The sequence below is a fragment of the Equus przewalskii genome, chromosome 17 (genome assembly GCF_037783145.1).
Source record: "Equus przewalskii isolate Varuska chromosome 17, EquPr2, whole genome shotgun sequence".
Lineage (NCBI taxonomy): Eukaryota > Metazoa > Chordata > Mammalia > Perissodactyla > Equidae > Equus > Equus przewalskii.
In genome coordinates this window covers 46,031,332-46,057,503 of record NC_091847.1, presented here as the reverse complement: position 1 = coordinate 46,057,503, position 26,172 = coordinate 46,031,332, and the positions used below count along the sequence as shown (strand labels likewise).

The 26,172-nt window shown below is 35.8% G+C and overlaps 1 protein-coding gene across 2 annotated transcripts in view; it reads left to right on the top strand.

Annotated features, from left to right (window-relative positions):
- Positions 1–26,172, top strand: part of SCN7A (sodium voltage-gated channel alpha subunit 7) — an 86,686-nt gene that overhangs the window by 2,735 nt on the left and 57,779 nt on the right. For both annotated transcript variants that reach the window (XM_070581527.1, XM_070581528.1), the window contains exons 2-6: positions 17,153–17,388; positions 20,599–20,711; positions 21,060–21,149; positions 22,234–22,362; positions 23,808–23,899. In XM_070581527.1, the coding sequence (XP_070437628.1) occupies positions 17,153–17,388; positions 20,599–20,711; positions 21,060–21,149; positions 22,234–22,362; positions 23,808–23,899 (660 nt within the window). The remainder of the gene's footprint in view (positions 1–17,152; positions 17,389–20,598; positions 20,712–21,059; positions 21,150–22,233; positions 22,363–23,807; positions 23,900–26,172) is intronic.

The window sequence follows — 26,172 nt, the reverse complement described above, 5'->3', positions numbered from 1 at the left end:
CCTGACTAGCTGTTAGCAATGCACAGTCACCCACTGTCCTATGACACCAACTTGGACAGACAGATCTCATTTTTCCCTGAGTTGGTCTCCTTCTCTTCTTTTAGCGTGGGCTAACCTAGACCAGACAAGCAAGGTCTCACTTCTGCAACACTAAAAGATGCAGCTTTTAGGGCTGGCCCGGTGCCTGAGTGGTTAGGTTCGCACGCTCCATGTTGGCAGCCCAGGGTTTTGCCAATTCAGATCCTGGGTGCAGACATGGCATCGCTTATCAGGCCATGCTGAGGCGGCATCCCACATAGCACAACCAGAAGGACCTACAACTAGAATATACAACTATGTACTGAGGGGCTTTGGGGGGGAAGAAGGAAAAAAAAAGAAGTTTGGCAACAGTTGTTAGCCCAGGTGCCAATCTTTAAAAAAAAAGATGGAACTTTTAAGGCTGAAGAGAAAGTTCTCATCCGAAGGCTTCAAGGGATGTTTTTTAGCTGGTCCATATCTCTTGGCTCACCTGGAATTATGATTTCCATGTATTTGTTCAATCACTGCTATTTATAAACCAGGCTTATTCTGGTTATACTCCACGCTGGCGGGGGAGCCCCATTGGTCCAGCAAACAGATATTCTAATTCTATACACAGTATTTGTGACTGGATGGACTGGGCCTGTTGTTGGCTGAGGATAACCTGCTCTGTGGACACCTTTGATTGTGGCAGCAGCCAGGTGCCAGACTGACTGCATCAGCATCAAACAAGAGCTTGACAAAGATGCTGAAGCTGGGCCCCCACCCAGGGAAATTCTGATTTTTAAAGTCTGAGATTAGGGCAACACGTTTCGTTTTAAACTAGAACATCAGAGGATGCCGATTTGGAGGCCATAATCCCTGGTTGAATATATGGTGTTGAGTAGAATATTCCTTTCCTTCTGCTTTACAGGCCAGAGTGAGGCTCCCAGTCCACCAGCCTCTCATTCTCTGAATTCTTACAGAGGCTGCACGGTATAAGCACCTGGTCACAGGCTGTAACTTTGGCTCAGGTCCATATCTAGTCTCGCCCTAATATGTTTCAAGGCTCCTCTCTAGTTGCTCTCCAATGTGAGAAGGGATTGGGTATCTATGTGTTGGTTCCACGTTTGAAAAGCTAGAGTAGTTTTGCGGGGTGGGTGTAGATCCTGGAAAAGCAGACCAACTCTTAAAGAGTGCTCAGGAGCAGAGGTAAATAGCCAGTTCTAAGAGACCTCCAGGGTTCCAGTGAACGTGCCAGTTCTGGAATTCTTTAAAAATTTTGTGTTCCACGGATCCAGTGGCATATAAAACCATGGGCCAAAGGTCTCACAATTGCTGATGAGTATAGAAGTTTCGTGCATAACAAGCTCGCCTTTGTATTTCTGTAGCAGGGGCAAGAATACATTCCTCCCTCTTGAGCTCTTAAATGGCCTCTGGCCAGATTCTTCTGGTCAGGGGTCTGACTGACTAGGCTGACAAGAACAGTTAGTTCTGGAAAGATTGTGGCCTTTCCCCAACATCGTTGTTTTGGTGAGCTGGACAGGCATAGCTTCGAAGTTGTTCTTATATCCATAGAAACAAGGGACCCTGCTAGTGAACCTTGAGGTTGCCATAGAGAAGCTCAAGCAGGCATACTTAAAACTGAGGCAGCTTTCCTTCAGTTTTCTGGAACCCTTCCCTGCCATCATTGCCTAACCAGCCATAGTGGGTCACCCTGGTGAGACTCCACTCCCACAGAGACATACTGTCCTGCATCCCCTCAAGGTGTTCAGACATCCCCTGGGCTTTCCTTGGGCTCTTCTTGTAAATGAATTTGAGGCCAGGTGCTAAGGCTTTGTCATATGACATTTTTGTCCAGATTTCTTCTCCTCAGTTTAAGTGGTACCTCTCTGAATGTGTGTGACCTGCACCCCTCTTCCCTGGAAAGAAGATACTTGCAAAGACCAGAGCTCCTGATTACTTTGATGAACCAGCCCCAGAATCCAAGTTTACCAGATTTGGGAAGGAGTTCGGTTCTCAAAAGAGAAGAGATAGTACCTGTCCCTTTGAATTTTTGCTGGTGCTCATTTATTTACAAGGCTGTGTTTCTAGTTTTTGAATCCAGAAGAAGGCCTGGATTAAAATTTTAAGAAATATAATCAAAACAAAACAACAATGCATATTTATGTTTTTGAGAAAGTTACTTATTTACATTTTTCCTCTGCAAGATGCCATACTAGGAATGTGGTGTCTGAAATTGTCAGAGTGAGGGAGTTGAGTCCAAAATTAAGTGGCTATATTGAAGCCCAAATAGGCTGACCTGAGAGCAGAACACGGCTACAGGCAGAATTCAGATAGAGGGACAAAGGAGAAGAAGTCAGTTAAGCCAGGCGAGATAACTGTATGCCAGGGAGAAGTAAAAGAGTGGGAGTCAGATAACCAAAGCTGAACAGGAGGCGAGCAGCTTAAGTGGGAAAATCATCCAAAAGCAGAAAGCCAAGTAGGCTGAAGTCAAGGGGAACAGACAGCTGCAAAATTCCAGGTGGATTGGTGTCATTCTGGTTGATATGTCCTTCATTCCCAAGACTTCAGTGTATAAAGCTTCCATTTCTAGATTTTAGTAATACATGTACATGGTAAATTATGGTCAAGTAGCATAGAAATATTAACCAGAAAGCGACAGAATCGCCTGACTCCTCTTCAGTCCCTCGCCATAAATGTAGCAGTTTACTTCCTTCCACAGGGGAATCATTATGCATGCGCTGGCATATGTAGCGTTATGTATATAATGCTTACAAAACATTTTATTGAAAGGTAAACAATGCAAGCCATTCTCACCATTACATTTTTCACTAAATAATTTATTTTTGGAATCTTTCCACATGAACACAGACATCTCTGTCTCCTTCCTCATTATTAGTAAGTAGTGTTCCATGATAGCAACATACTGGAATTTATGGTACGTATGGTGGACACTGATTGTTTCCAGTCTTTGAAATTGAAAATATGTTGTGATTAACATCTTTGCAAACATGACTTCTCAAACTTCAGCAAGAATATTCGTAGGGCAGTTTAATTGCTGGGTCAAAGAGCACGTGCAACTTTATTTTAGGAACTATTGCCAAGCAGTTCTTCAGAAAAAAAATGTGCTTATTTACACTCTCAATTGAATTATGTGAGGGCTCCCATTGCTTCCATATCCCGGCCTGCCAAAAGTGGCATCCATTAAGAAGAATCTGAATTATGTCTTTAGAGCTTTACTATTAAAATTATTGACTGTTTTACTCTTATCCATATCTCTCAGAATTTCATGAGTTTCAGTCATCTTTTCTAATAGCCTTCTGCTTCCTGAAAGACAATGACTATATTTTCATATCCTTGATAAGAAAAAAAGCAATGCAGCTAATATTTGAGTTGTAAACCCTGGAGGAAAAAAAGATGATAGTCAGAGAGCTCTAGGGGAAAAGGCTCTGCATCAGAGAATTCAGCTGTGAGTCATCGCAGAATATGGGAAAGACGAACTAAAGCCGTAATGTATCCATGAAGTGCAGTCAAGGGACCCCGGTAAACAAAAATGTCAGTCTAAATTGGTCCTTTCACTAAAGCAGGTGTGGGTCCTACATTCTCAACAACATGGGTTCCGTTTAATGATCATGTTAACTCTTCCTCCTTCATCTATGCGTGCAGCACCTTCTAGTCCCAAGTTAACTTGTTTACCAGTCTTGTCAGTACCATCACTACTTTTCTTGTTTGTTTTATCTGAATATGATTGGTGCAATAGGCTTGATGCATTGTCCATGTATGATAGACAGTATAATTGTTTCAAAATAGCTTAGAAACTGAGAAGTCATTTTACCCCTTATTTCTTATTCCATGTCAGAGTGAAATTGACATTTGAGATAATATCCTTATTCTATGGATCCACTTTCCTATATTTTTTTGCTTCATTTTTCTTAATTGATATTGTCTTGCTCTATGATCTGCAGTCTTTTAAGCTACCCTGAATATTTTGGTAAATTCATTAGGAGAACAAATAAATATATATTATCTGATACAGAGTAGAACATTTCAAAATTCTCTTTGGCAAATAAATCTGTCATCTGATTCCCATGCCTAGGATCGACTCCAGCTTCCCAGAAAGCAGAGAAGTTGATTGTTTAGATGCTGTAGTTTCAGTTCCCTAAGGTGGGAAAAAATGAAAGTGGGGAGGCTAGAGCCAGCTTGGTGGCATAGTGGTTAAGTTTGTGCACTCCACTTCGGTGACCCCGGGTTCACGGGTTCGGATCCTGAGCACAGACCTACACACCGATCATCAAGCCATTCTGAGATGGCATCCCACATACAAAATAGAGGCAGATTGGCATGGATGTTAGCTCAGGACAACTCTTCCTCAAGCAAGAAAAGGAAGATTGGCATGGGCGTTAGCTCAGGACCACTCTTCCTCAAGCAAGAAGAGGAAGATTGGCTACAGATGTTAGCTCAGGGCCACTCTTCCTCACCAAAAGAGAAAGAAAGAAAGTGAGGAGGCTCCTATGTGTGCAAAATCTGTCTCCACAGCCTGACTGCATTATTGGCAGGCTCTGCTCTGGGAATCAAACTGAGGGACAAGGGAAGCAATACAGAGTGGGAAAAGGAGAGAGGAAAAACATTGACTTCTGACATCCTGTTTCTTCCCTGCCCTTCATTATCACTAAGAAGATGCAGCTGCAGTTGCTGATACAGAATACTGTCCACACAACCTCTTCCCTGGGAGCTAGGCTACAGAGAGGCCAAGCATTGGCTGGCTGATTGGGTGGCTATGTCATCCAATGCAGGATGCTTTTGAAAAAGGAAAGAGAATGCTATTAATAATTAGTTCTCAACAACAAACATAAACTCAAACTGTCCTCAGAACCTGTGACTTCTACTCATACTACTTATAGGATATTGGATGGGTTGGAAATAAGAGGAAATAGTGGAAGGAAAAAGATAGATTCATTGTCTTGGAGGGAACTGGGAGCAACAGGATAAGGTGCATGTCCCAGTTGCGTTTCTTTGATTTCAAACTTTAGAGCTGTTTTGCACCAGGGCCTCTGTGGCAGAATGGCAACATCTGTAAGGTCATTGCCAAACAGGCACCCAGAGATTGAGGAAAATTCTGGAGCTGAGAGAGAGAGGGTGCCCGAAGAGGTGAAAAGAATGTGGATCTTCTGGATAAGTGATGTTCTAAAGCAGATATTGCCTCAGCCATTCCAGTATATGCTTCATCTCTCATACTAAGCATATCGGACAAGAAAAAAGCAACCAAAGAGGGGCCGGCTCCGTGGCCGAGTGGTTAAGTTCATGCACTCCGCTGCGGTGGCCCAGGGTTCAGATCCTGGGCGCTGACATGGCACTGCTCATCAGGCCACGTTGAGGTGGTGTCCCACATCCCACAACTAGAAGGGCCTGCAACTAAGATATACAACTATATACAGGGGGGTTTGGGGAGATAAAGCACAAAAAAAAAAAAAAAGATTAGCATCAGTTGTTAGCCCAGGTGCCAATCTTAAAAAAAAAAAAAGCAACCAAAGAAAATATAATGGTTTCTCTACTTGCTTTATAGAGGTGGTTGGATGAAGCTTGGCTATCAGCCAAAGGAATCTTTCTGTCTGGCAGGCTGCATTAGGTTCATCTCAAGGGGCTCAAGATACTCTGAAAATTATCTGTCTGGGTTGGGCTGCTGGCTCCTAGATTTTCAATATTAGCACCAGGAGAGTCCTAATATGCAGTCAAGAGCTGGTATAATTCCAATCAGCTGCACTGAGAGGATTTTCTTTCCCTGCAGCTCTCAGTACCAGGTTGTTGATCAGAAGCCACCATCCTCTCACCTTCTCTATCGTCTCAGAAGCCCAGGATTCATGAACTGCACGTTTAACACTGTCATATCTGGTCAGCCACCTAGAGTCTGGTACACTATTGAAGCTCTTGTGCCCAGCTCAAGCTAACCCAGAGTCAGACTAGGTGCTACAGGTTTAGAGCTGGCCTAATATGATAACTGGTCCAGCACTCTGTCAACTGGTCACAGATTTAGGGATTGGTTTGCGGATCTTTGAGCTTAGTTCTGCTGCTCAGAGGCTGGGCAACAGTGAAGGGTCCAAGGAAATCCAACAGTCTCACTGCTGGTTAAGAGGATGCTCAGGGCGGTCAGGTGGTTGTGAATGGTCCCTGAGAGCTCCAGGGAGAGTATCAGTTCGGGATGTTTTTAAACATATATTGAGATCAGGTCTTGCTTCTCAGGGGAGCCAGTTGCATCAGGGACGTCACAATTGAAGGCAAGTTACAGAGTCTGGTTGCCTGACAGAGCCCGCTTGCATTCCCCTGGGAAGGGGCAAGGGTACTTTTCTTTCACTTGTTGAGCCCTAACATGGCCACTAGCCAGCAATTTTTGGTCAAGGATCTGACAGACTGGGTTCACCAGAAATACAAGTCTAGGAAGATCTTGGATCCTTTACAATTTGCTCATTTTGTTGGAGTAACAAGGGGTAATTCAGAAATTCTAGAGGCCAACTTCACAAAGCAGTAGAAGTTTTGAGAACATCTGGAGAAATTGAGGACACTGAGTGGTTTAGAATGTTGGGTGAGACCACTTTCCCAGATTCACTGGTAGGGAACCAAGTCCTTTGTTGGCTTAGAAGGTCTAGTAGGAATATTTAAGGCAGAATCAGTTTTACTTTTGTGTTCCTGGCAACGTCACTTTCTGTTGGCTTTATCACTGTCATAATGGCATTTGTTAGTGAGGCAGGTGACCCTCATGGGGTTCCTGTCCTCAATGACCTGCATCCCTTCCTCGTGTTTCAGCTGCCACTCAGCTTTCCTTCTGTTCGTTGTTCTTCATAAATTTGCAATCAGAGGCGGATAGGGAGACTGCTATCTGACACTGGTTGTGAACTTCTAATCCTATTGCATATATTGACTGTGTCATTCTGAAGCTTAATGTTCTAGACTGCTCTCTCTCCTTAAGAAGAGAGACATTAATGTTTTCAGGTTATTGACAAATTTGACAAACACTCTGTAGAGTCCAGGTTCACCAGTATTGGAGATGATTTTAAGTTCAGTCTCTGTTGCTCTTGAAACAATAATTTTCAGAAAGGGCCAAGATGTCTTGGTTCTTATTTGTTTACAAATCTGTCTCCTATTGTCCTTAAATTCAGTGGCTATATTTTATTAACATTTCCAGCACTGCTGCCTGGCACAGTGCTTGGCACTTAATAAGTTTATGTTCCAGAAATAATTGCTAAATAGATGAATGCCCAAAGTAAACACTGTGGTTAAACTCATTACCAAAATGCCATTCAAACTGCAGGAATGATCTTTTAAGAAAAATACTTGTAGCGCACTTTTTAAAATATATCCAGAATTAAATGTTAAAATATAGAAGTATAAATAAAAATAAGTACATATGATTATATATGTATTTTGGAGAGTCTTACTTGTTTCCAACTCTTCCTGCCAGATAGCAATTCCAATAATGTGTTCCTAGGTGTGTGAAGTGGTTAGGACAAGGGAACTAAGGAAGAACAGAGTTGACCAATCAGATAATCTGAAGCCACCAAACAGCCCAGAACTGGGACTCAGATTAAGTCAACCCTATGTTAGGGACATATATTGAGGAGCCTTAGCCGAAATTGGCTAAACTCTGGACAGAACACAATTGCAGAGAATGGAAAGACAAGAGCCATAAATCAAAAGTATTTAAGTCAGGAGAGAGTAAAACAGGGGGCCGGCGCCATGGCTGAGTGGTAAGTTCGTGAGCTCTGCTTCGGCAGCCCAGGGTTTCACCAGTTCGAATCCTGGGTGCGGACACGGCACCGCTCATCAAGCCATGCTCAGGCAGCGTCCCACATGCCACAACTAGAAGGACCTACAACTAAAAATACACAACTATATACCAGGGGGCTTTTTGGAGAAAAAAGAAAAATAAAATCTTAAAAAAAAAGAGTAAAACAAACTCAGGAGCAAGAAAAAGAGTTGGAATATAGAAAGTGATAGCCGCACTTAGACTAAAGAGATGCAAGAAAAGCAGAATCCAGGAATATAAATTAGCTATGCAGTAAATAGAGCGAAGCCTGAGCCACTTTTGGAGACTAGAGCTTGTATGCTCATAGGCGCACCTGGCTGTTTTCTATCTGATGTTAGATCTGTCCACGCAGCTGCCTTTCAATCAGTCCTCCCATCCAGAAATAGTTCTACCGTATTGGGGCTTTAAGTCGTCAAGTAATAATTGTGACATATTTTGAATTATACTTATAATAAAAAGAAATATCATCAGCGTCTTCCAAACCTGACTGGAATCTGGGAATCTAAAGAATGGTATATTCTGCCTTATTTATCCAGGAGTCATCATTCATCGATCTCAACCCTTCAAAGTCTATCTCAGGATAAGAAAATAATGGGACTTGGGGAGAGGGAGGAGGGAGAAGGTTTACGAAGAGCCAAAGCTTTCATAGTATGGTGGATTTTTTTTTCCATTGGAGATCTTGGGCTGCCGCTCATGGCCTTTTGTTATGGCGTTTACACCTAGCAAGTTAGACACAATTTTTAGAAGAGGAAGCAGATAGAAGCAAGCAACTTAAAAACAGCAAGAATAAAATCCAAAAGTCTGGTGATAAAAGAGATACAAATAAATAAAACAGAACAAAATGTAAATAAAAAACAGAACTCTGAGCTTAAAAAATTATTTAAGGATGTCACAGTCTTGCAGTTGATTGTTGTAGTTGGATATTATTACTTTGATTTATCAGTGAGAAATTAAATTATATCCTGCATATTCTCTTTGTAAATTCTGAGAAATAAGGCAGTAATCTCAATTAAAAAGATGGCTAAACATAATAATACCATGTTTTAAAGGATTAAACATAGTAACAGCTAGCATTTCTTGAGTGTGTAGTAGCTGGGAGACACTGTTCTAGGGGCTTTCTATATATTAACTCACTCAATGCTCATATTACTCTATGAGATAAGTGCTCTTATCATTCCCATTTTATAGTTGAAGAAAGTGAGGTGTAGAGAGAGTAAGTGCCTTGCTCAGCATCACCTGTAGGAAGTGCAAAAGCTTGGATTTGAATCCAGACAGTCTAGCTCCAAAACCAAACTCTTTGTCAAATATTTATTATAACATATTTCAAATTATAGAAAAGTTGACAGAACTGTACAATGAACACTCATACACTCAACGCCTAGAGCCTTCAATTGTCATTTTATAATATTTACTTTATCACATCTCTTTGCATTCTTCAAACCATCCATCATTGTTTTCTTATTTTTTGATGCCTTTCAAAAGAAGTTGCACACACCAGTAAGCCTCACCCATAAACACTTCATAATGCATATAGTTAACTAGAGTTCAGTTTTGTTTTTGTGCTTTTTAAAGGTAAAACAAAGTAAAACGCACAAACCACATGGGTACCAATCTGTTTTCATAAATGGACACAGTTGTGTGATCCAAACCCCTACCAGGGGTTCAGAACGTTCCATTATCCCTCCCAGTCAATTCCTGCTCTGCTGCTAGAGATTAGTTTTGTCTGTTCTAGCAAGCACTTCATTTAAAGTAGATCGGATAGTTGGTAATGTTTCGTGTAAGGCTTCTTTCACTTAGCATAAGGTTTTTGGACTCGGTCATTTTTATGTGTATCAGTAGTTCATTCACTTTTATTGCTGAATTGTCTTCTATTGTATAAATATACCACAGCTTTTACTTTGCTATCTCTTTTCTTGATGGGCACCTGAACTTCTTCCAGTTTTTTGGGAATTTTGCTTTATGTGATTTTTACATTTTCCCACATGTTTATCATTTCTCTTTCCTTTCATTACTTCTTTAAGATCTAAATTTCCATCTGAAAATAGCTTAATTTTCTCTGCATTCTTGAAGTATACTTTTGCTGTATGTGGAATTCTAGCTTAACATTGTTTTGTTTCTTTCAACACTTTAAAGACATTGTTACACTGTCTTCTGGTTTCTGGGTTTTTTTGCGATGAGAAGCCAGTGATCATTCTTATTGTTGTTCCCTAATATATAATATAGTATTTTTCTTTAAGTGCTTTCAATATTTTGCCTATAGTATGCCTTATTAATATTTGACCTATGTGATTTAAACCATCTATTAGTAGTTATATGTAAAATTTCTTGCTTTCTAAACTATTTTTTTTATCACCAATGCTAAATGATAGGTGGGCTATCTTTCAGTGGACTGTCTTTGAAATCATTCTATAAAGAATTTCGCACATTTTGCAAATACACATGATCTTCTGCACTCCCTTGGTTTCAGCCATTTATATATCCATATAACTATATAACCATGTACAATATGTATATACATATATATACGCACACACTCATATATACACATACCTTTCTGTATATATAAAACATATACACATACATATAGAGTTTAATTATCTTTATTAAGCTCCAGATCCATATTTCCAATTAATTTCTGAATTTTTACTCTTGGTTATTTCAGATGCACCTCAAACCTGAAAAATACAAAACATTATCTTTCCCTCCCCTAATCTCTAAACTGGCACTTCTCCCATATTCCATATTCTCTATATGGTATAACAGTCAGTCATACAATCCAGATCTTATAGACGTCACTGACAGAACCCGTGATCTGTGTACAAGGTTAGGAATCAAGTACTAGGTGTTTTCTTAATTTATAAAGATATTGAGAAGCACATCATTTCCTAGCTAACACTTATTTCTATTTTAAAATCATTCTACACGCATGTACTTTTAAAAGGCCATAGGATTACAGAAGCATAAAAAATTAACAGCCGTTCCTTGTATACGTGCCATATATATTTTTTCAGCGGCTGCAACTGAGATACGTGTTGACTGCTTCTATTCTTAGCTATGAAAATACTGCTCTGAACAAACTTGTGTATATAAATTGTTTTGATGTGTACCCATGGGGTAAGTTCTTGTTGCTCAAATTGCTAGGGTAAGAGATACACATTTTCATTTAGAGAACTAATGCCAGATTTCCATCTAGAATAGTTGTACCAGTTTATACTACCAAAAATGTTTATGAATGCTTATTTTCTGACCTCCTAGCCAGGAATATGCTTCATTAAACTAGGACTTTCATTTTAAATTATGATAAATAAATTCACTTATGCTTTCCTTTATAAGTTTTATTGTTTCTTTAATTTTAATTTTATTTTGCGTATAAGTCATTGAGCTATCTAAAATTTATTTGGATACAGAAAGTATATGGAGCCAAGGATAACAAGAGCTGCCCAATTCTGAACCTCCCACATATGCTCTACAAACATTACAGTACAAAAAGAAAACTATTGAAACCACACAAAACCCACACCATCAGCATAACTAGAAGGCAGAGAATGCCCAAACTTCAAAATGCCTGAAAAGGAAAAGTAAAACCAAATCTCTTTGCACTCTCTCTCGCACTTCAAAGACTTTATGGAAAATGGGGCCTAAATTTGATTTAAAATGATGGACAGAAAAAGAATGCTCACCCTAATGGTGAAAATACTGAAGAAACAAGCATTTTCCATAAACTTCCTTGTATCCATTATTGAATAGCTTCTATCTTTCCACTCTGATTTGAAATAAACTACTAATTTTTTACGTAGATTCTATATCATAATAATGCTTCAAATTATGCTTAATGACGGTAACAAATCAACCTGAGAGAAATGAAACCATGTGATAAAATTCATCTCTTAATAATCCTAAATCTGGGCATCTACAGAAAAAAATAGGAGGAGAGACAACTAAGTCGCAGCCAAGATCACAGCCAATATCACACGGCAGAATTACTCCAGCAGATGTCAATAATATCTCCTCAAACCACCAAAAGTATAGCACTGGACACTGTTACTGGCTCTGTTGCTACCATCACTCCCCAAACTGTTGAAAGTTGTTGCAGAAGCTTCTGCTTCCCTTGCAAAAATGGATTCGCCACTGCCCCTCTTATTTTGTGTCATTAAATCCAAATTGGAAATCTTGAGCTAATGCATTTGATTGGCTTGGCCAAGGTTGTGTGGTCACTTCTTAGATCCATGAAATCCTGGAAAAGTCATTATCTGAATTATCTGGTCCTTTCCACTGCTGTTGCAGGAGTTATCCCACCATGATTCATACAATAACAAATTCCCTGAATCTATATAGAGGATCACTGTACTAGGCAGCACTTCCTCCATTCCGAATTAATGTCCACTATGCTTGCTCACCTTCAATTTTACAAGATATTTGACTTTGACAACATTGATATAAAGAAATTTTCCAGACAGCCCCACCTGACATCAACGTGTCAGCTACTCAGTGATGCAAACTGGCGGATAACTTTTCCCAGGAAGCCCGTTGGTTTTTGAATATCTCTAAAGTAGCCATGCTGAGGTATCAGTTGTTTACAGTTGTAGAAAATTTAAAGCTTGTAAGCACTTTTGTGGTGTAGTTTAAAGGAACTCAAATTTAGACAAACCTGGTTAGCATTTATCTTCACCACTTAACTAGGTATACAATGATGGAGAAGTCATGAAACTCAGCAATCTCTGTTTCCTGGTTTGTAAAATGGTGATCACAAGGATGATATGTGAGAATATGAGATAATAGAATTAGAAACATCTAGTCCAGTGCCTTGCAAATGATAGTCACTCAGTAAGTGTGCCCATAATTATAATTGCCATAATTATGATAAATATTGGCGGCTTGTGCTCAAATGCTTGAAATTTGTTTTAAAGAAAATATTTTTCCTATAAAAATGCACCTCTTTTCCCCATACTGATGCTGGTTCTGCTACTTTCAACTTATGTCCAAGAGAAATGGCTTGGACTTTAATCAACAATATAAAATATTAGTATAACTGGAACTTGTTAGAGTATGACTTTGACTTTGATACTATTCTTGCCAAAAACTTACTTTAGCTATTCGATTTTTTAGAAAGGCATTCTAATGGACAGATTAACTATTAATCTTTCTATATTTTTCAGTCTTTAGCGCTGTATTAAGATCACTCACCGGAAAGCATAGTGCCTGAACTATATTATATAAATTCCCCACAGAAATGCATTTATTGAATTATGATTTAATGATTAATAATTTACAATCTGCACTCAGCCATCTAGAAATCTGATGCAAGCCAGTTCCATTTGATAAGTGCTTGCATTTCTTTTTCATATCATAGAAGACAACACCCACTATCCATTCATTCACCTAGTCAACAACCTAGAGTGGTTTCATTCAACATCAGATTTATCACTAAAGAAGTCTTCTGGGATAACTGATGGGTTAGGAGAAAGAATTAGCACTGACAAAGTCAGTACTATTGTCTAGGCTTTTTGTATATGATCTGTTTTAATCTTTATGACCTTGAAAGATACATGAGGGATTCCAAAGTTTACATATGAGGAAAGATGACTCATGCTATGCTATTTAGGTCTCATAGCTAGTAGGTGGCAAAATGAAGAATCAAAGATCATTGTGCTATGGAGTGATGAAAAAAAAAAGCAAGATTATTTTTGGACTATGCAGTAAGGAGACTGGCTGGCAAATTGAATTTTGAGGTTTCACTGGAAAGTATCCAGGAATATTTTAATTAATGGCAGCACTTTTGTAATAAGTTTGCAACATCCCTTGGTATCTACTTCTAAGGATAATATTTTTTACATACATAAGCTTAATAATGTTTGTTAGTATTTAGAATCAATCCCTAAAAATACAAGATATAAGAAATACTTTTATTGCAATCTGAAAAGGTAGATGTAAATTGCTTTTGGTTGTGTTATCAATGCTGCATAGGTTTAGTTTAGCTAATATTTAGCCCAAATTTTTAGGTCATGTGATACTCTGTGAAAATTCAATCCATAGATTTTAAGATGGGAAAGTTCTAAAATTACAGGGTTGCAACCAATCAATGTTTGGATCCATATAAATCATTCTACCCAACTGTCAACAAGTCCATGCTTCCACGTTGCTAGTTACGGGGAAGAATTACTGTCCAAATCAACTTATTCTATTTTTTGACAGCTATTTAGAAAGTCGCTTATTATCTTGAGCCAAATCTATTCTGGCTTTAGCTCCCTGATCCTAGTTCCTCTTTTTTTTTAAATAAATAATATATAAGTCTAATTTCTCTTCCACATGAGAATAGTTCAGATACTTGGAAACGATAATGTTCTACTTCAATCTTTTCTGCTTCAACTAATATATCCTCCATTCCTTTAACTGATCTATAGATGGTGTGATTTGAGTCTAATCAACATTCTGCTCCTATCTGAAGACCCTCCAGTTTACATACATGCACATACATGTCTTTTGGATATGGTCGTGAGTTACAGCAGAACAGGAAAAGACTGCCTCCTTCATCTTCCTTCAATACAGACAAAGGTTATATTAGCTTTCTTGGCAGTCTCAAACCAGTATTGGTTTATATTGCAATTACTATTAAGTAAAACCCCTTGGCAATTTTCTCTGCTGCAAAAACATAACTCCTTTTTTACCACACTTGTGCAGTTGGGTTGTTTTGGTCCAAATTTCAAAACCTTACATGAACGCCTATTATATATTATTTTATTAGATTTGACCCATCACTCTAAGATATAAAAATATATTTATTTCCCACGTATTATGTGTCAATCACTGTACCAGGCATTTTTATCCATATTATTTATTTTATCCTTATTTAACCTGAAGAAAAAATCCCAGTTTTATGAATGAGAGTTTCAAGAATATTAAGTAATTTGACTGAAACCTCTCAGAACATTAGTAACAGAATTTAGAATTTGAATGTAAGTCTATCTAATTCCATAATTCGTGATTTAATTTGTTTACACTAGCCTATAATGAGTCATTAAGAAACTATTTAATGTATATTGAAGGAATCCTATGTAAGGAATACAATTTTGAAAGCTCACTAAATATTTTACAAGGAGGAGATTTCATATGTAAGTGCAAACTTCAGTTATCTGTAGCTTATATTTATAAATTGCACATATTAAAAGCATTTTGACTCCACTCAATGAAGTTTGATATGTGAGGTATTACTGTATATGTGTTTGTATGTGCATATGGAATATATAAGTAATTCTTAAACTTTTAGTAAGTGTTAGTTTTGTGCATGATATTGAGCAAGATATTTGGAAAATAAGTAAATTTTAAGATGAGCAATTGTTAGTTTTTGTACCATTAGTCTGGAAGGAGAGATCCAAGTAGATATGTGCTAATCTTCCTATTCCATATTTTTCTCTTTAAAATTGCTTTGCACCCAACCTCTGCAAAATTTTTTGAGGGATTTGTGCATAAGCAGCCAGTGCTGTTGTGAAAATGTCCCTCTCTCTGGTCAGAAAGGACTGAGCCAAGGGGAAATGAATCCATAGGCTTGGCTAGAACAATTAAAGAATCTTTTTATTTACATTTTTGAGATAGAGGTTATAGGTATATGGTGAGAACTTAAAATGAAAAATCAAAGTTGAGGCTGGGATGGCATTTTGTTTTATGTTCATTCATAGAAGTAAGCAAAGGAAGTCATTCTTCAGATAGAATGCAGTAGAAATGAAAAGCCAGAAAAACTTTGATCCCATGAAAGCCATAAAGAGTCATTCCAGTACTTGATTTTCCATATGTATTAGCCCAGAACACAGAAATAAACTATGCATCCTCTCTTAAACGTCTATGAGATTGCCATTTGTGTATTTAAAATATCCTCCACCCACCATCTATTTAAGCTAGTGGTTGGAATGTGATTCTTGCAATGATTGGTACTCTATTAAGATTAATTAACTTATCTTTTCTTACTTTTCATTAATAGACAAGTAATGGATTAAACTATTCAACAACTCAATTTCACTCAACAGTGGAAAATTCTTGAGTAAAATATATGTGTGTGCATATAAGTGTGTTATTTCTGTCTTAGGAAAATATTAGAGAAGGAATTCGGCTAAGGCCAGCACTATAACAGACAAAATATACACATTCAGAATGCCACAATATCAATCACAAAATGTCTTATCCTTAATCACAATAATAAAATCACAAAGAGGGTTAAGGGAAATGAATAAAGAATAATCCGTCAGTTGTCCATAAGTCGAATCACTTGAAGAGTCAGTTTTACCAGGAATTGGGCTGGAGAAAATCAGGAGAAGAATCTATTTTTATGTGAGAGGAAAGAATAAGGTTCATGAATGGGGAATTGATGAATGAAATTATATTTAATGAAGACAAATTTGAGTGGCTTGTAGGATGATTTGAAATAGGTAAAGACTAGAATCGAGAGAAACTTGTAAAGGCTACTACAGAAATCCAGATATAGAATTTTGAAGATTACTTACGTTGATGTAGATACCTGAACAATGGATAACATTTTAGTACGTAATAGAAATTAATTGTAAGAAAATAATTTTGTTCAGAGGAATTGATGAGAAAGAGAAAAGTTTCATAAACAATTTTTAAAGTAATGAGTTTGTACTTGAGTTTTTGCTTTTATAATGGCTAGACGGTTAAAAAGTGATGCTAGTCACTGGGAAAAACAATTAGTTTTATTTTTACTTCTTAAATTGCTGTCATTAGTGGGAATGCCACATAGATGATGAGGGAAGAGGGTGTTTAGGGAAATGTACTTGGTAAACATCCATATACAATAATAGAAACTCTGTTTTTGCCTGTGCATTCACCAAAAAGATGGATATAACAGAGAAAGGCTGAACTATAAGGGATATCAAAGTCAAAAGTTGAGAAGAAGAATTGAGTCAAGGGAAGTAATGAGAGCTATAAGAAGAGATACAGAAGAGTGGGACACAGAGCCAATGAAGACCAAGTTTAGGGAAGAAAAGTCTAGTCAGTGGTTAAATACAGCTTGGACTGAAATGATTGGATTTGGCCCCCAAAAATCTTTAATGACTTTAGAACTCTTTCATTACAAGAAACTGAAAAGCAGATTTCAGTAAAGGAAAGAGGATTCAATGAATGAGTAAATGAAGCAGAATAAGTTACTCATGAAATTACAAGTCATATCTAACATTAAGTATAACGAAACCTAGTTTAACAACTCGAATTTCTGCAAAACTCAGGAATGATCTTTAAATGCATGTAGTTTTCTGTTCTCTTTTTATTCCTATCCTAATCTTCTGTAATTTTAAATTTTTCTTTATATACCCAAATTTTGTCGAACTGAAGAAAATATATTTCTTACAGGTGCAAAATTGGAAATGGCTTCCCCAGAACCTAAAAGCCTTGTTCCCTTCACAAGAGAGTCTCTTGAACTTATGAAACAGCATATTGCTAAAAAGGACAGTGATGAACACCAAGATTTAAAGCCAAACGCTGACTTGGAAGTAGGAAAAGAGCTTCCATTTGTTTATGGAAATCTTCCTCGAGGAATGGTGTCAGAGCCCTTGGAAGATGTGGACCCATACTACAGGAATAAAAATGTAAGGATTAGTTGAAGTTACCGTGACTACATCTTTATTATTTTATTTTCTGGACATGCAAAAAACGTAATTGAGATAGAATGAAAAAAGAGAATGAAGAATAAATTAGGAGATAATTTTAAGTTATCAAAAACTGCATAAGAAATTTCACATATATTTGAGATTTTTATCAAAACTCATTGCTTGCCTGGTTGGTTAGTTTGTTTGGTGTTGCTTTGCTTTGTAATAGGCTACACAGCTATGCCTTAATGCTTAATGTAAACGATTTGTTTTGTGGGAGTATGAGTACTGGCTACTTAAGGTTATTGATTTAAAAATAACTATAGTATAAAATTTATATAATATATACAACAATTTAAAATGTTTAACTTGATGAGCTTATTCAGGTTAGGAAAATAGAGCCAATCTATATTTTATTTATCATTTTTATTCATTCATACATTCACATCCTATCTTAACCCCAGAATGATTTGAGGAACCTAATAAATATTTGAACAATCCTAGAACAAGCACAAAATGATAAAAATAAGAATAATTATTTTTAGAAAAGGCATAGATCTGTGTGGACTGACAAAGCTGGAAAAGTTTTCATTAAGGAAATAGAATTTGAGTTATAGCTTGGAGAACACTTCAAATTTTAACAAGGGAAAGAGAAGATCTTCTATGAACAGGCAAGAGCAGAGATTAATTCTGGAATAGGGAAGAGACAGGGTGATGACAGAACTAGAACCTTTGTAACTGTGTTGCAAATTGTGGGAAATAAGATGAGGTAATGAAGATGTCAGCATGGATTTAATGTGGTGACCAAAAGACTGATGCTATAAATGCAATGTTTAAGCAAGGTTTAATCTGTAGATTTCTAAATTATTATTGCATGGAATAGATAGGGTCAGAAAAATGCAATAGGAGGCAGTAATCCAGACCTGATGTCAAGAGGCCTGGATTGTAGGAGTATCTTGGAGGAGAGAGAGAGGTAACAAACAAACAGAGAAGAAATAACAGGATTTGAAGCTTGGCTAATAATGCCAAGGTTTCCAGCCTGGAAGAATGGTGGTGGTACTGACAAAAATGAAATAACTATAAAAAAAGATCAAGTTTGGGGGAGATGAGAATTAGGTTTGTTGTGGAAAAATGTAATTTGATGTTCTTGTGGAGCATTCAAGAGTATTAACAAATGGGTGAAAAGAAATTGAACCAAAGTCTCTGGACGGAAGGCAAAGTGATCATTTTGTACAGCCACAACTCTTTGGAATGCCTTGTATGGCAATTTACGATGTAAATACGTACATTAACAAAAAGACTCCAGTATCTCTGGTAGCCTCCATGGGCATTATGCGACACTAACTATAAAACCCTTGTAAAATCTTGAGAACATTGTAGTGAAAATATTAGTCGTCATCTCAGTTATCTCTGCTTTCAGTGTTTGCTATGCTTGTCATAATAATTGATATAACACAGTAAGCATAGAGGTAAGTCTACTATAGCAGAATTCTGAGTTCTCTGTAGTGTATACAGACGTGGTAGGCAACTCTAGGTTTGTTAGACAAACCTAGACAAAACCAAGCATTTTGAAAAATGAAACAAGCCTCAAACTGCAAGGATGACTTAGTATAAAAAGTAGTTATTCATGATGACACAAAGATGTTAAAATTTTGAATTATATTCAGTTTATTCTGTTAAAGATGGCATACAAATAAACAATTCTAAAATTAAATAAACAATTTCAGCACTTAAACATTAACTGGAAAATTGTTATATCTGGTATTACTCATTTCTTCACAATGACGTATAAGCTCATTGGTTGCACATACATCTTGGGTGAAGTTTGAGATTGTTCTAGAAAATATATGGAAAGTATATCCTAAATAATCAGATTTATTTTCTTTGGCCCTTTTGATTTTCTCTTTGCATTTAAAATGGAGTGAAGGAAAATAACTACAGTACAGGCCAAAATGTCTGCAAATTGTATGTTGGAAAAATGTTTTATTGAGGAGAATTATAGCACAGTTCGTTTTCCACTTAGGAAAGATGTTCATACATGCCACAACTAGAAGGACCCACAACTAAAATATACAACTATGTACTGGGGGGATTTGGGGAGGAAAAAAGCAGGAAAAAAAAAAGAAGTAAAAAAAAAAGAAAAGATGTTCATAAAATATTGATGAATATATATTTGCATTCATTAATATATTTGTACTGTACGTACATTTAAATACAACATATAGTAACTACATACCCTCTGTATAATTACATATTATATAATATATAATACTACAGTATATGTATAATTACATATTATATAATATATAATACTACAGTATATAATAGATTATATTTAATACATATTTTAGTATAATATATGAATCACATTGCATTATATACTATATATCATACACTATGTTATATTATAATCCACATAATATTCACTATATATGATATATTTATGCACACACCACAATAAATGAATTTTCCAAATGGATATGTATATATAGTAAAGGTGTATATATGTGTTTATGTAACACACACACAGACATACATACATACACACTTTTGCTGTGTATATTTCTATATGTTATAGATACTCACATATACACAAATATACGTATATAGACTCATTTTTAGGATATTTCTGATCTTTCATTGTTTTTGTTTTTAATGCTTCTATACCCCAACATATTCACTTTACATGATGTAAATTTTTGTTTTAGGTTTGTTTATGTCAGTGATAACATACAAGTTGGGTTTTATATCATACCTAATTACTAACGATTAATGCAGTATTTCAGTGCATTGGGTGATTTTTACCATTGTAATTCCACACCTTATTTGCTTTGAAATAAAATTAACTATTTTTACATTCATTGAGCTCTGGTGTTTAAATGCATCTCCATGAGCCATCAGGATATAGTTCTCTTCCTACTACGTTAGCTCTACAGGAAGACTTGAGGATTGGTGTGTGGCAAATGGCTTTTTAAGGTAGAACATTGGTCACAAAAAAGAAAAAAAGTAGTAAATAAGCCTAAATAGCAATGGAAAAAGTTTAAAGAAAACTATTCCATTTGATTTAGTCTGTAAAAGAATATCAAAATATAAGAAAAGTGTAAGTGTTAGAATTCATGCTTGAAACGATCATTGGCAATATGTTGCATAATTGATGAGATTATAGTTTCTAGTTCTAATTTCACTTGATGCTCTTTTTTCCTCTTGTAGACTTTCATGGTGTTAAATAGAAAGAGAACAATCTTCAGATTCAATGCCACCTGGTGTACATTGTCTCCTTTCAGTTCAATTAGAGGAACAACTATTAAGATTTTGGTACATCCATATCCTTTTCTATTGACTTTAGACTGTACTAATATCAAAGGCAACTTTTCTATTCAACATGGCTGCAGTCTTTTTCTCTTTTGAATTGATATTTCTTTTTAGGTCATATTGAAATCTAGACTATAACTGCACTAAGTGTTCCATGTTTAAAATATATTTTCTAGTACACACAGCAGTAGTAAATATTAAAAAATCTTAATGCTCATTGTTTTTCAATGTGAATGGTATATACTTTTTCAACATTTAAGAAACTATCTTATCTCATACGTGTATATACATGTAAACAGATTATAGAAACATAATTTCCAATATTATTTATTATCCATTATTCCTTGACCATAACCTACCTTTTTCCGACTGCTAATTTTAACTAGTGTCCTGATTGACTGCGTATTTATGACCATGATTAATTTGCCAAAATGGTGGCCAGCATTACAGTAAGTTATATAATTTTATTATACATAATCTCATATATGATTATATTTTATATTTAACGTATTACAGTACTTTATATACTACATATTAAAACATTGTACAATTTAATACTTATATTTCATATATAATTTAATATTCATTGTACATAGTAAAATATTTATACACATACCACAATTAATGAATTTTCCAAGTAAAAACAAATATGCATATATGTTAATTAATCAATTTTAATGTTTTTCTACCTCTTCATTATTCTTAATTGGATTTTAAATGTCTCTATTTCCCAACGTGTTGTTACCATGACATAAATGTGCGAGTCGTTAGCTGTGTCTATGTCTATGGTATCATACAAGTGAGGTTTTATTTTAAAGTTAATTATTAATAATTAATACAGTATTTCAGTGCCTTGGATTTTCCTTACTATTGCACTCCCACATCTGATTTGCTTCAAACTCAAATAACGTTTATTTCTTTCCATTCTTTAAAAAAGTTATTTCTCTTTCTTCCTCTCTGTTCTACTTCTCTTCTCTTTCCTAAGAGATGTGAGTAGTTTGACTTACATGAGACTACAATGTGGGAAAGGCCAATTACATTTTCTAGGAAGAAGGCTTTGTTGATGCTACCTCTCGAGCTTTAATTCTGTTCTTAAAATTAATTGTCTTTGGAAGGTAAATATAATACTGATTCACCATAAAAATCCTTGTGTACACATACAATAAAATTAGTTCTTTCATACTCCTTTACAATTTAGTTAATTATTGTATAGTTTCCAATGTGGAATAAATTTGGTATTTGATATTTTCATCATTTATCTAAATATATATGAAGACTATAACCCTGAGCTAGGACTTGAAAAAATTGATAGTCAAATTTCATAGTTAATGCAGTAAGACATAGCCCATTCTAGAAGCCTTATCTAAAGGCCTATCTTATGGTTCAGGGGACACGTGCTTTTTTGATTGTTGTCTGGTTGGTTGATTTGTTGGTTGGTTGATTGGTTGTAAGATATTTATCATATACAGTGTATTTCAGAGCTGACAAAGCATTATTCTCACTTTTAATGTGTATATGAAAATTTTCCTGCAGGGATACTTTGCTTGGAATTTACACATTTGAAATACTTGTAAAACTCATTGCAAGAGGCATCTGGGCAGGATCTTTTTATTTCTTTGGTGATCCATGGAACTGGCTGGATTTCAGCGTAACCTTGTTTGAGTGAGTATTTCTTTAAGTTGCAAACATCGTAATACTATCTTGTTAAGCAAATGCTTTTCATAAAGAAACATTGAGGTTGACAAAGTTTTCTGCCTGCAAAATTCTGTGAATAAAAGATATTTCATAAATCATAATCACAGTGAGTTCTCTCAGGCAGCTCAAACTCCTCAGAATAAGCAATGAAAATGAAAGGAATGGATATTATCTCTGTTTACTATCTGAAGCGAAAACAATAGAGATTGAATTTTTACATTTTAAATGATTGTTTCAGTGAACGGAAAACCTGCTGGAGACTTAGAAGAGGATCCTAGAATATTCGATTCTGTCTCCAGTCTATATTTTATTTACCTACATTGCTTAAGACCAGTAAATATACCAGCTATCAGAATAAGATGTTTTAAACAAACACATACATTTTCTAGAGTGTTATATTAAATTCTAACGATTTACATGTGTGTTTATTTTTTTTAATGCTTCTATTTTGTGTACTCTGTTTTATGGCTAAGGAAATAATCACTGGCATCAAACTCCTGTTAAAATAGTTTAAAATAATGTTCTATTGTAGATTTTGGGTCAATTTTTTAAAAAAGAAATAACCTTTATAAACAGCATAATCAGTGCCTGCCATGTTGTAAGCAATCCAAAAATAGTAGCTAATATCATTGAAATTATTATCTATTACTACCATTGTACCATTATTTCTGCTGTTGCCGTTGCTGTTAGCAAACACTTAGCTAACACTTAGTCCTTAGTGTGTGACACGGGCCCTTCTATGCGCTTTACATATATTAACCTATTTAATCCCCACAAAAAGCCTCAGAATTGGAAAGTATTATTATTCCTTCTTTACTTTTGAGGAAATTGAGGCAAGAAAGGATTAAGCAATTTTTCCATGTCACACAGCTAGAAAATAGTGGGGACAATCTGGATTTCTACACAGGCAATCTGGCTACAGATTCTGGGCCCTTAACCACTACACACCCTGCCTTCTGCTATCATCACCATCACCATTATCATCGTCATCATCATTATCATCATCATCACTATCATCATCATCGTCATCATCAGTTTAAATGCTTAAAAATGAAGCTCATTCCTTTAAGAAACTATGGATTTTTCTTATTTTTAACTATTTTTTCATTAATTAGGTAAAATATTTGTGAACATAATATAAAGTATTTGATATGGATCTAAGAGTACTCACAGTGTCAAAATTTCATGAACTCTCCTGATTTGTTTGTGGGTTAATATTTACTTGGCTATCCTGCACTTTGTAGGAATCTTTGTCTTCTGATCAATAATGAAACTATTTGCAAAATGGAATATTGAGAAAAGGGAAACTTTGGATATCCAGTTTTAAAATAAGTTTCAAAGCATCTAAAAAGCTGAAGATAAGTAGCCTAGACTCAATATGATTTCTAAATAACTCTAATCTAATTCCACAGGCATATAACAAGATACTCTCCTCTAAAATTCATTCTAATATTTAGAATTACAAGAAATTTGAGAATTTTGAAAATCATTCCTTTAAACCAAGGTAAGAAATAACATTGAGTTCCTTTTCTTAATTTTGTTTTACGTGCTTCCATATAGTCATTCGAACTCCTCTATTATTCCTTGGAGAAATATTAAATTGGACAGTGTTTCAGCTTTGAAATCAATGAACTTTTTGATTTTTAAATATATTTCACTCCTGGAAAGGTAAGAAAAAATATCACATTTGACTGTCAATTATTTGAGGTGGGTGTAGAGATCGTAAAGTGTAGAGATCAATCAAAATAAATTATTTTTCTATTTTTTCTTATTTATTTATTCTTACTTCTTAAATATGAACTTACGAAATTGTCCTTAGACTTCTGAGAGAAATAGCAGTCTAGACAGATATCTAGTCTACCTTCTTCTTTTCCTTATTGCGTTGAAACACCAGTTGCACTGAAAATAATATAAGATAAATTCTCCTTAGCTCTGAGTGCTTGGAGAGGGTGCATCCGCAGCCACAATGGAGGTTCTCCTATATAAGATAAAGCTGTGACCACATTGACCGAAGATGCTGAGGACTAATTTACAACTCCCATTCCTGAAGATAGCCTAGAGAATCCCACCAGCAACTTCTAATTTGTTGTTCAGAATGTATAAAAACAATCAGATAGGAACAACTCCACTCAAGAGTTTTTTAGCTGCTATGAGTCAGAAGTATCATGAAAGAGTTGGATCAATAAACCTAGGTGCAAATGTAGTAATACCAACAATAAGACCTACAGGCAGGTTTTGTCCACTGGCATACCATGAAGAATGCCAGACATACGCATGCTTTGTACCTGGAGTCCAGGCTGGGAAAAACAGCAAAAAGATTGAGGAGTGTGGTGATGGATGCATAACCTTGTGGATATACAAAAATGTTGAATTATACACATTAAATGGGTGAGTTGTATGGTTTATGAATTATATCTCAATAAAACTGTTTAATAAAAATGGTCTGTGGCATGGCAGCTTCACCAAACCCGGTAAAGAAACCAGCAGTGAGAGTTGCCCTTGTAGGAATTTCCACAGTCCTAACTCCCTTACTACTCTCCACAAATTACTAGAACATAAAATTGCATCACCTGCATCTTCATCTCAGCATCAAAGGTAAGGATTATTTCTATAAATCAGGAAATCAGGAAATCCCAGTTAATACAAGAAAATTACACTCACTAGAATAGAGAGCACACAGGCTCGTTGGAACTCCTCTTTTTTTCAAGGAAGAAAATAAGGCACATACCAGCAATATAAAGTGTATGACAATATTTTACAGGACAGAAAGAGAAACATGTTATTTAAGAGAATGAAAATAACCCTCTCTTTTTCTTTAAAAGTAATGTGTTCTAAGAAAGAGAAGCAAACATTAGAAATCATCTGTTTTGTAGTCCCAATAGAGGAAAACCTAGACTCTCTCAAGTAGAAGATGAAAATGAGATAATAAAATAGACAAATAAAAATACCTTTAAGACAAAGAAGTGATAAAAATTATAGTACCCATGGTGAATATTCGATGGTAATAGAAGCAGTAAAGTATAGTTTTATCTGCATAGTATTATGTCAGAGTAAAACAAAACCACATGTGTAAAGAAAAACTAGAGAAATTCTCTATCACTACAGCAGAAACATGAATGGGATGGATTCGTGAAAGAGAAAACTAAGTTCCATCTTATGAATAAGTAGTGATCCTAAAAAAGAGACCAGACTAATATAAAAGACAAATTATTCAAAAATACTCTAGAAAAAAATTTTTAAATCCGTTAACTTGAGAAAGACCTTAGCCACAAATGGAAAAGGCTCATCTTAGACTAGATAAAGAAAACTAAAATATACACTTAGACATATGAAATTTTGTAAATTTAAAAGATTAGAGAATAAAAGTCTTTTGAAAACCCTGTAAGCAAAAAAGCAAAGAAAAGAGCCTTTGGAAAGATCCTCCTTAGAGCTCTTGATAATATTAAACATGAGTTGCTGGGGGGAAGTGTAGGCAGGAAGGTTGTGCCACCAGAATTCTATACCTGTCTGTCATTCACGCATGAAGTCAGCAGAGAGGTATTCTCAGCTCTGGCAAGGGTTCTGAAATTTCACATGTGTATCTTCCCTGAATGTCTACCGACAAACAAAAGTATGAAAGTAAAATATTCAACAGTGGGAAGATTTAGTACCCAAACTAATCACAATGAACTCTGAAATCATTTCAACAGAGAATGAATTCCAAATGAATGTTGTTAGTGGGTTGCAAAACAGAATGCAAATATTACAAATCAGAAGTTATAACATGAACATCTGTGG